At 41.7% G+C, this 11,238-nt stretch overlaps 1 protein-coding gene and 1 pseudogene across 1 annotated transcript; both read right to left on the minus strand.

The window, feature by feature from the left end:
- Positions 1 to 4,237: 4,237 nt before the first annotated feature.
- On the minus strand, positions 4,238 to 4,959 carry LOC130882411 (peptidyl-prolyl cis-trans isomerase A-like). Its single transcript, XM_057782446.1, has one exon. The coding sequence runs from the start codon at positions 4,930 to 4,932 to the stop codon at positions 4,438 to 4,440; it is 495 nt and encodes a 164-aa protein (XP_057638429.1). The 5' UTR covers positions 4,933 to 4,959; the 3' UTR covers positions 4,238 to 4,437.
- Positions 4,960 to 6,291: 1,332 nt separating this feature from the next.
- On the minus strand, positions 6,292 to 9,379 carry LOC130882412 (antigen-presenting glycoprotein CD1d-like; annotated as a pseudogene).
- Positions 9,380 to 11,238: the final 1,859 nt, after the last annotated feature.

The following is an 11,238-nucleotide window of genomic DNA, read 5'->3' on the forward strand; positions in this document are numbered from 1 at the left end:
TAGGTCCTTGGGCAGCAGAGTAGAGGGTGCCTGAACTAGCCTTGCCCCACTATCACACTGATGATTATCTCGAATATCACCATAGAGTCTTCGTCCGGTGACGGATGGAGATAGAGATATGAAAAGACAAACCCTTTCCACCTTCACTTCTCATAAGAATAGTTTACCAGACAATATATAGAGACTGAGAGTTCTTGGGATACTCAGCTGTAAGAAGAGTGCCTCTATAGAATGCCTCCTCTCAGAGCTCAGAGAACCAACTCTATGGAAAGCAAAGCAGAAAGAGTATAAGAGCCACAGGGGATAGAGGACACCAAGAAAACCAGGCCTCTAAATCAACAAGATCCACAGATATAAGAACTCACTCATAGAGACTAAGGCAAGATGCACCCATGCATTGGTCTACACCAGATGATATCCTAAAGGTAAAAAAAGAAGTGGACACATGTCCTCATCCCTAATCTAAAAGCTATCTTTAATATATACCCAGAAATGAATGTTTTTTTTTCTCCAAGGGAATCTCACTGGGAAAACAAAATATTTTTTTGCTTATTTGTTTATTCTTCTCTCATACAATATATCTGGAACTCAAGTTCCCCACCCTCTGTAGTAAGGAGGCTGTTTGTTTGTTTCCCGGCATCACAGACTTACAAAATAATCACACAGAAACCACATGATTTAAATCACTGCATGGCTCATTAGCTCTAGCTTCTTACTAGCTAACTCATATCTTAATCTAGCCCATTTCTAGTAATCTGCATATTGCCACGAGGCTGTGGCTTACCAGATAGAGTTCCAGCATCTGTGTCCAGCAGGGCTACATGGCTTCTTAATGACTCTACTACTTCCAGCATTCAGTTTAATTTTCCCCACCTAGCTCTACTCTACCCTATCACAGGCCTAAGACAGTTTCTTAGGACTGAGCCCACAAGGTTCAATTGAAAAGCAGAAGGAGGGAGATGAGCAAGGAAGTCTGGACCACGAGGGGTTGGTCCACCCACTGAGACAGTGTACCTGTTCTAAAGGGAGCTCACCAAATCCAGCTGGACCGGATCTGAATGAGGATGCAATCAAACAGGACTCTCTGAATGTGGCTAAAAATGGGGGTTGACTGAGAAGCCATTGATAAAGAAAGGCACAGGGACTTGTTTCTACTGCATGTACTGGTTTTTTGGGACCCCAGTCTATTTGGATGCAAAGCTTCCTAGGCCTGGATCTGGGGTGGGGGGGGGGGGCTTGGACTTCCCACAGGGCAGGTTTCCCTGCCCTCTCTTAAGGAGAGAGGGGAAGGAAGGAGGGTGAGTGAGGAAACTGGAGGGAAATGGGAGGAGGGGATGAAGTGTAAATATTTGAATGAAAAAATAAATAAAAAACAAAAAACAAAACAAAAAAAGAAAAGAAAAACTCTATGTATCTTATCAGATCACCATGGCTTAAAATTAGAATTCAACAGCAAAACAAATTTCAGAAAGCCCACAAACACACGAAAATTAAACACTTGAGTCATCAATAGGTCAAGGAAGAAATTAAAGACTTTCTAAAAATCAACAAAATAGAAATAAAAAAACAATACAAAGAATCAATGAGACCAAGCATTGGTTCTTCAAGAAAATCAACAAAATAGACAAACCATTATCCAAACTAACCAAAAGGCAGAGAAAGACTATCCAAATTAACAAAATCAGAAATGAAAAAGGGGACATAACAACAGATGTGGAGGAAATACAGAGAATCATCAAGTCATATTTCGAAAACCTGTACTCCACAAAATTGGAAAACTTAAAGGAAATGGACAATTTTCTGGATAAATATCACTTACCAAAATTAAATCAAGACCAGATAAGCAAATTAAACAGACCTATAAGTGCTGAAGAAATAGAAACAGTCATCAAAAGTCTCCCAATCAAAAAAAAAGAAAAGCCCAGGACCAGATGGTTTAAGCTCAGAATTCTACAAGATTTTCAAAGAAGAACTAATACCAATACTCCTCAAATTGTGCCACAAAATTGAAATAGAAGGAACAATGCCAAACTCTTTTCATGAGGCTACAATTACCCTGATACCCAAACCACATAAAGACATTACTAAGAAAGAAAATTACAGACCAATCTCATTCATGAACATTGATGCAAAAATACTCAATAGAATGCTGGCAAACCAAATCCAAGACACATCAGAAAAATCATCCACCATGACCAAGGAGGCCTCATCCCAGAGATGCAGAGATAGTTCAATATATGAAAATATGTCAATGTAATCCACTATGTAAACAAACTGAAAAAGAAAACACATGATCATCTCGTTAGATGTTGAAAAAAACTTCAACAAAATACGATATCCCTTCATGATAAAGGTTTTGGAGTGAGAAAGAATACAAGGAACATACCTAAACATAATAAAGCAATATACAGCTAGTCAACAGCCAACATCAGACTAAATGGAGAAAAACTCAAAGAAATCCAACTGAAATCAGGAACAAGACAAGGTTGTCCACTCTCTCCATATCTATTCAACAAAGTACTTGAGGTTCTAGCCAGAACAATAGGAAAAAAATGAAAAGGAAATCATGGGGATTCAAATTGGAAAAAAAGAAATCAAACTCTCACTATTTGCTAATGATATGACAGTTTACATAAGTGACCCCCAAAATTCTACCAAGAAACTTTTACAAGACATAAACACCTTCAGTAATGTAGCAGGATACAAGATTAACTCAAAAAGAATCAGTAGCCTTCCTTTATACAGATGATAAATGGACTGAGAAAGAAATTAGAGAAACATCATCTTTCACAATAGCCACAAATAACATAAAATATCTTGGTGTAACTCTAACCAAACAAGTGAAAAACTTGTAAGACTTGAACTTTAAGTCTGTGAAGAAAGAAATTGAAGAAGACACCAGAAAATGGAAAAATCCCCCCTGCTCTTGCATAGGTAGAATTAACACAGTAAAAATGGCAATCTTACCAAAAGCAATCTACAAATTTAATGCAAAGCCCATCAAAATCCCAGAAAAATCTTCACAGACCTTGAAAGAACAATACTCAATTTCTTATGTAAAATAAAAAAAATCCAGGATAGCCAAAACAGTCCTATACAATAAAGCAACTTCTAGAGGCATCACAATCCCTGACTTCAAACTCTACTACAGAGCTTCAGTACTGAATACAGGTTGGTATTGACATAAAAACTGACAAGAGGACAGATGGAACTGAATTGAAGACCAGATATCAATCTACACACCTACAAACACCTGATTTTTGACAATGAAGCAATAAATAAATAAATAAAATGGATAAAAGAAAGCATATCCAACAAATGGTCCTGACATAACTATTTCAACAAGTAGAAGAATGAAAGTAGATCAGTATCTATCACCATGCACAAAACTCAAGTGCAAATGATCAAAGACTTCAACATAAAACCAATCACACTGAACCTCACAGAAGAGAAAGTGGGAAGTATACTTGCATGCATTGGCACAGGAGACCACTTCCTAAATATAACTGCAGAAGTACCAACCCTGAGAGCAACAATTAATAAATGGGACCTCGTGAAATTGAGAAACTTTTGCAAAGCAAAGGACATGGTCAACAAGACAAAACAGCAGCTTATAGCGTGGGAAAAGATCTTCACCAAAGCCGGGCGGTGGTGGCGCATGCCTTTAATCCCAGCACTTGGGAGGCAGAGGCAGGCGGATCTCTGTGAGTTCGAGACCAGCCTGGTCTACAAGAGCTAGTTCCAGGACAGGCTCCAAAACCACAGAGAAACCCTGTCTCGAAAAACCGAAAACCCAAAAAAAAAAGATCTTCACCAAACCCACATCAGACAGAGGACTGATCACCAAAACATACAATGAACTCAAGAAAATTAACTTCAAAAGAACAAATAATCTAACAAAAAATGGGGTACACATCTAAACAGAGTACTCTCAAGAGAGGAATATAAAATGTCTGAAAGACACTTAAGGGAATGCTCAACAATCTTAGCCAATGGCACGGGGTTTTGATCCTACTTCATGTTCTGGCTTTGTGGGAGCCTAGACAGTTTGGATGTTCACCTTCCTAGACCTGGATGGAGTGGGGAGGACCTTGGTCTTTCCACAGGGCAGGGAACCCTGACTGCTCTTGGGGCTGGAGAAGGAGGAGAAGAGGAGTGGGGGGAGGGGGAGAGGGGTGGGAGGAGGGGGAGGGAAATGGGAGGCGGGGAGGAGGCAGAAATTTTTTTTTTTAACAGTTCTTACTTAGTTTTTATTCATAATCATAAACTTAACTCTGCAATCCAGCTAGACTTGAAGGGGAATGAGGAAAATATGGAACCCAAAGAACGTCAGTGAGAGCAGAGATTACAGGGTACTGCGAGCAGATGGGGCTGGGGTGCTCTCCTGAGCTACAGAAGGAATGGTCTGGTGGGTAAGAAGCCCGCAAGTCAAAAGTATTAGAGTTGTCCACAGTCGGAAATGGTGATCTTCTTGCTGGTCTTGCCATTCCTGGACCCAAAATGCTCCATGGCTTCCACAATGTTCATGCCTTCTTTCACCTTCCCAAAGACCACATGTTTGCCGTCCAGCCACTCAGTCTTGGTGGTGCAGATAAAAAACTGGGAACCGTTTGTGTTTGGTCCAGCATTTGCCATGGACAAGATGCCAGGACCTGTATGCTTCAGGATGAAGTTCTCATCCTCAAATTTTTCTCCGTAGATGGATCTGCCGCCAGTGCCATTATGGCGTGTGAAGTCACCACCCTGGCACATGAATCCTGGAATAATCCTGTGAAAGGAAGAACCCTTATATCCAAATCCTTTTTCTCCAGTGCTCAGAGCACGAAAGTTTTCTGCTGTCTTTGGAACTTTGTCTGCAAACAGCTCGAAGGAGACGCGGCCCAAGGGCTCGCCATCGGCCGCGATGTCGAAGAACACGGTGGGGTTGACCATGTCTGCAGAAAGCGGTGAGAAGGGACAGCAGCGTCTGCAAAGCCAGAAATTTTTTTTTCAATAAAAAAATTAAAAAAAAATAATAAAAGAAAAAAAAGAAAAAAAAACAATCTTAGCCATAAGAGAAATGCAATCAAAATAACTTTGAGATTCCATTTTATACCTGTAAGAATGGCCAAGATCAAAAACTCTGATGACAGTTTTATGCTGGAGAGGATGTGGGGTAAAGGGAACACTACTCCATTGCTAGTGGAAGTGCAAACTTGTACAGCTGCTTTGGAAATCAGTATGATGTTTTTCAGAAAATTAGAAAACAACCTACCTCAAAATCAGCAATACCACTTTTGACTATATACCCAAAGGATGTTTTATTATACCAAAAAGAAATGTACTAAACTACGTTCATAGCAGCATTATTTGTCATAGGTAGAACCTGGAAACAACCTAAATGCCCCTTAACTGAAGAATGAATAAAGAATATGTGGTACTTTTACATAATGGAATACTATACATTGGAAAAAATGATGACATCTTGAAAATTGCGGACAAATGGATGGATCAAGCAACACAGACCAAGAAAAACAAAGATAACATGTAGTCACAAGTAGCTTTTATATATAAAGCAAAGTCTGCCCTACTGTTTTTTTGTTTTTTTCAGAAAGAAAAAAAAAGAAAATGAAAAAAAAAGCCTTGAGTTGCCTTCTAAATCTATGAATTACATTACTGCAAAAGGGACTTTGTGTCCCACTATGACTGTATGAACTCATTATGTCAACTCCTTTCTACTGGGCCTCACCTGCTAATGTAAGTACTACTTCCGGATAGTGCCATGGGCTGGTAACTTGACCTTCAATAAATGGGGTGTCAGGATACATTTCAAATGAAATTATAGCAGTGTTTGAGGGAAATATCTCAGGGTAAGAATGTATATACTATGACTTCTTTTTAAAATACAGTGATTCCAAGTAAAACCCCAGGAGACCTTCTAAATTTTATTTTAAAGAGAACACACCCTTTAGTCCTGAATGCATGTTTACAATAGAGACTCTGTCCTAAGATTGTCATTTAGGACTAATATTTTCTTTTAAAGAGCCACAAACTGGAAGTCCTTAGGTTGTCATTAGATGGACATCCATCAGGTGTGGATCTAAGATATCAAACAGTGCTGATATTTGCAAATATTTGAGTTTACTTTAAAAATCTGTATGTCACCTCTCCTCTCAAATAAGTACTTCTAGGTTTCTTGGAACCTGCAGAGTTAAGCCATGTTGGCATTGGACTTTACACTTTTCAACAAACTTGAAACCATCGGTTTGGGCAGGATCTGTGCTTTCCAGTTCAATGCAAATCCCATAAAATACTGCCCACAGCTCGTTCTTGGCAGGTATGTATATTTGCAATTGTGTTTGTTCCAAACCACCTGGGCTTTTATAAACTTGTAATACAATGAAAAAGAAATTAATTTTTAAAATAAATATTGAAAGGATGTGCTGGTTGCTCTTCACTTTCTTCAAGGTTGTTTTATTCTCCTCAGTTCCTCAGCAACCGGGAATGAAGTCCTAGAAGCCGGAAGGTCTGAGTCTCAGGAAAGGCAGGAGTAAGGTAAACCTACAGGATGTCTCGATAGGAGCTGAGAGAAAAGAGAGAGGCCATTAGGAAAGAAAAGGAGGTAACAAAGCAGAGATGTTGAGAAAGGAACACATGAGAGTGGAGACTTACCGGCGCTTCTTGGTGTAGACCACATAACAGATTCCAGCACCTACTAGTACTACTAGTACTGCCGCGATGATGACGCCCACGGGTGAATGTTTGCCATCTGCTCTAGAAGAATACAAGGTATCACTAAACAGAGAACCCAGACCTACTTCAAGTTCCCTGTTCTAAGCACATATGAGGAAGCCATGCCATTGTTTTTTCTTTATTTAAACTCTATCCTTTTAGTCTTCGAGAGTTTAGACTGACCATCTACTGTCAGGACTTGACTGTACGCTATCCAGACAGATGTGAATCTGTCTACCCCCAGCTCTTGAATTTTCTGAATGACTTTACCTTATCCTAGCACTGACCTCTTTATCTATAAAGTCAGAATCACAGTATTTGCTTCAAAGCTAAGTGATGAACTGATATGTTGGTAACAGAGTGGTCAGTGCTCACACAGGAGGCATCAATAACCTACAGCTATGCCTCAGGCCCTGGATCCTCTATCCTGGAGAATGTATCCTCCTGAACTTCTTTATTTGCCCTTTGCCTCTGGGTCTTCTGAGTTTCTTGGTCTACATTCCTTTTATATATAAAACATCTTAACTCAAATTTACTGGGATTGATTTCGGTATCTAGAATTCCCCTCTTCTCTCTCTCCTATAATAGTCAGGGGTTTCATATCTGAAACTCAGTGTGTTTAGTTCTTACTCCAAGCTTGAATGGTACCTCTACTTGCTCTCAACCCAGGATACAGGTTTTTTTTTTTTCTTACGTGAACGGCAGATGGTATCCTGTCCTCCTAGACTGCTATGGTTCACGCAGCAGGCCAGGCCAGTCTCCTTTCCAGCCTCCACATCCAGGGTTGCTTGGAGATACCATGTCTCATCAGCATTGGGCAGGTAGTCACTTCTCTGAGTACTATTTTGCTTCTGCTCACCCTGCATCCACATCACCCACACAGGCTTTGGGTAGAAGCCAGAGACATGACACAGCAACTGTAGATGACCATGTTTAGGACTGAGGCCACTGGACAACCAGACCTCAGGCTTCTCTGTACCCAGAAAGAGAATAAAAATATTTTAAAGCAAGAACATTTATATTAGAGGCTCCAGAATTCCTATTAAGTTTACACTTTCCACAGTTCCCCTTCTGGAGATGGTGTTGCCTATTAGTTTAAATCCATTTGTATCACTGTGACTAGGGAAACAATCTGTGATACTTTTACCCCTTCCCCGATGCAAGTGTTCCATGAATAGTCCTCCCCTGTACTCTAGAACACCCTGAGTTCAGCTGATATAGCATGTCTCAAATATCACCTGGCTCAGTTCTGATCCCCAGTGTTTATTTAACTGAATTTATAGAATCCAGAGTGAGTGCCAGTGACCAAAATAAAACCCACATGCCTTACTCACCTCCTCATAGGACTTGTTCTTTCTCTAAAGCTAACAGAGATGAAAAAACATAGGGAGAGCTGGGGTGAGGCTAGCAGGCTGACCTTGTTTCTCTAGCTCTGCCTTCCCTCCCTCTAGGAGGCCATGGGCAAACTGGGGCCCAGGTATCATTCAGAAGTTGTTGCACTGTTTCCATTGTCCCTTGATCACCGTGGAGCACTTTAATGACCAAATCTGTCCAAGGTGGGGCATCTGGGGCCTTCTGAAAGGAAGTTCCCTGAAAACTCAGGATATATGCTCCTTGATATGCTGCATATAAAAAGCTTTCCGAAACATTCTTAGAGTACACGTCACACCCCATATACAACTGCATCTCAATGGAATCTGTAAAGGAGAGCATGAGAAGATCCAAGAATGATTATAGTTTGGAAGAAAGGAAAAGAAATTGGCATGGAGATAATAGTTATGTCGCAGTTGAGGGAAATGATTGTGGGGTCCTGGCACAGAGACAGGAATTATTTTCAAAAGAGACAAGGATCTCTCTAGACAGAAGTGAAAATCTTAAGGGTGGAGAAAAAAGAGAATCTCATCAAGTAGGCCCACAGTTATCCAGTTGGGGTCTGGGGTTCTCTCTCACCCACTAGGTACATTTTCAGGGCTCCATCCCTCCACTCACAATGTACATTAGGGCACCATTTTGACAAATTCCTGTACGTCCCTGGTAAAGCTGAATCGATAAATTTGAAGTATACGCTGCAATTGCTCCCACTGTTGGTCACTGAATTTGCCCTGGGACCAGGGCTTCAGGAAGTCAATGGTGTCAGAGGCATTACTCCACCGGTGCGTTTGCAGGTCCCCCAGCCAGGCCAAGCCCTCGGTAGTTGCACAACTACTGTTTGGGAAGGAAGAGATCTGCAGGATGCTGAAGCGGAAATTCTTTTGCTGAGCTGAAAACAATGAAAACAAAATAAGCGTCCAAGACAGCAAGAAAGGTTGTTATGAAAAAGCCTTAGCTGGGCTCGCAAAGGGAGAGTAGGGTTCAGAACTGCATTTAGCTCTGAGCTGGATCAGCATATGTTCCGCCCACCGATGTGCTTCAAACCCAGCAAAGTCCACTTCTACCCACCCAGAACAGCAGCACTTCTAGCCCAGCACTCTCTTTTGTCTTCTCCAGCCCATTCTGTGCCCTCTTCTACTCACCTTCAGATTGTACCCAGACCCACGGGAACACCCAAAACAACAGGCATGGTAGGTACCACATGGTGAGAGAGGTTTACACAGCCCTAGGCTCTGACTTCTCCACTTTCTCTTTGCAGTGCCTCAGGACAACAGCTCTGGGCTTTGTGCAAAGAGCCTGCAAATCCGGAAGCACAGGATCTGGCAAAGGAATTACTCTTTTACAAAGTCGCCCCCTTGTGGTTGAGTGTTGGAATGCAGCTTTAATGAGCACCTCGCAGAGCAATCAACTTTTCTCAACCTTCTTTCCCTTACACTAAAGAAAGAGGTTGAGATCGGTTTGCCATCTAAATGTTTAAAGTGAGCCAAAATGTTGTGTTTGTGTTACAACTCCGATGATATTAAAAATGCAAGAAAGAAAAGGAGAAAAGTTTCGACCTGGCTAGCAGTGGCTATCTGCAGACGCTACTTTGTTTTACACTTCTGACTCCTTCCAAATCTCCACACGTTTAGAATAAATAAGGATAGACATGATTCTCACATCGGTACACTGAGAGGTTAAGACCGAGTGGGCTAAGTTCCTTCACAGCATTCGTATTCCCAAAGTCTCCTGTATCAGGGGTCCCCAGACACTTTCCCCCTAACCTGATCTGTTCTCTGCTTGCCTTGTCTCTCTGTCTTCCCTGGCTCCCTTTCGGGAGAAAACAGGCGTGTTTTATTTTATTGCACTATATCATGATTTGTGCAAATGAAGACTTGCGGCAATCTGATGTGAAGAAAAGCTAAGAGTGACAAGATGTGCACACTCTTTGGGTCATAGCACAGGGGAAGGAGCTGCCTTATCTGCATAGAGGAATCTTTACTTCAGGTTACCCGCCCTCTGGCCAACCTTGCCTACTGGCTTCTTCCTCTGCCTTCCCACCCACTCTCAATCATCTCAAGTTTGTGAAAATGGAGGTAGCATTACAAGGTGTGCCCGTGATTCGGCCAATCCCTATTTCTCATGATGGAAAGAAGCAGTGACAAAACAGTTACTCAGAACTGTGAGTTACCCCAAGAAAGAAGTCATCACCGGTAAAGCAGACTACCTCAGCCACCGGATAAACATCTTTCTTGTTCCTTTTTACTCTCTCCTTCATCAGCTTGCTCTGTCTATTAGTCCTGTCTCTTAATGGGTTCTCTTCTCTATATCTCCACCTTCATCGTCACCCTAAGCTTCTGTTTCGTCTGTATGGAAACAGCCTTCCTGGGAAGAAAAAGTCATCATCAGGATGGCCTAGAGGAGCATTCTGGCCCTGCTCTGGTCTGCCTTTGACTGTCAACTGGGACCTACTCTCAGCCTCACATGATCCAGTGCCTTAGATACAGCTTCTTCCTGACTAAGGTCTCTGCACAAATAGGTACCTTAGGGAACTCATGCTTCCGAGCCCATGCCTAGCTGTTTCCACTAGACCAAACCCCAATGCTGTTTTCTCAGAAGAGCCTCCTCAAGCTACCCAGGTGGTGTGAGCGAAGGCAGGAGAGCTAGATAGCCCCATCTCCACACCCTGCACAGAGGCTAGCTTTATGGGCCTTTCTTCCTAACACATAGGCCTTGTAATTACAGAAGTGTTTGTTCATCTGCTTCTTTGTTCTTTCTATAATCACCTGTGGGGATATCAGAACGTAAGAGTGACTTCTGACCACGACTCCTTCCATTCTGCCTTCATTAATGTTACTCCTTCTATGTCCCATTGTTGTAGAGTCCTGAAGGATAGGTTTTCCCTTCTAGGCCGGGATCTTGGGGGTGGCTCTAATCAACTAGACCTTATTTTTACTGGATATTGCTCCCAAAACAGTCTGAAATGACACTGAAAAGTTTTGTTAACAAATAGAACGTTACTTGGGTGTGGTGGTACATGCTTGTAATCCCAGCACTTGAGAGGTGGAAACAGGCAACTCTCTGCTGCAGTTCCTGCTCCCTTAGTGATGTAAATTTAAACAAGCCCTTTCCTCTCTAAGCTTCTTTTGACCATGGTGCTTTAATCTCAGAAGTGGA

Source organism: Chionomys nivalis, chromosome 10, assembly GCF_950005125.1.
Source record: "Chionomys nivalis chromosome 10, mChiNiv1.1, whole genome shotgun sequence".
Taxonomy (NCBI): domain Eukaryota; kingdom Metazoa; phylum Chordata; class Mammalia; order Rodentia; family Cricetidae; genus Chionomys; species Chionomys nivalis.

What these genes read in the sequence shown, in the direction of transcription:
- LOC130882411 (XM_057782446.1), bottom strand. Translation starts at nt 4,932, where the DNA reads ATGGTCAACCCCACCGTGTTCTTCGACATCGCGGCCGATGGCGAGCCC.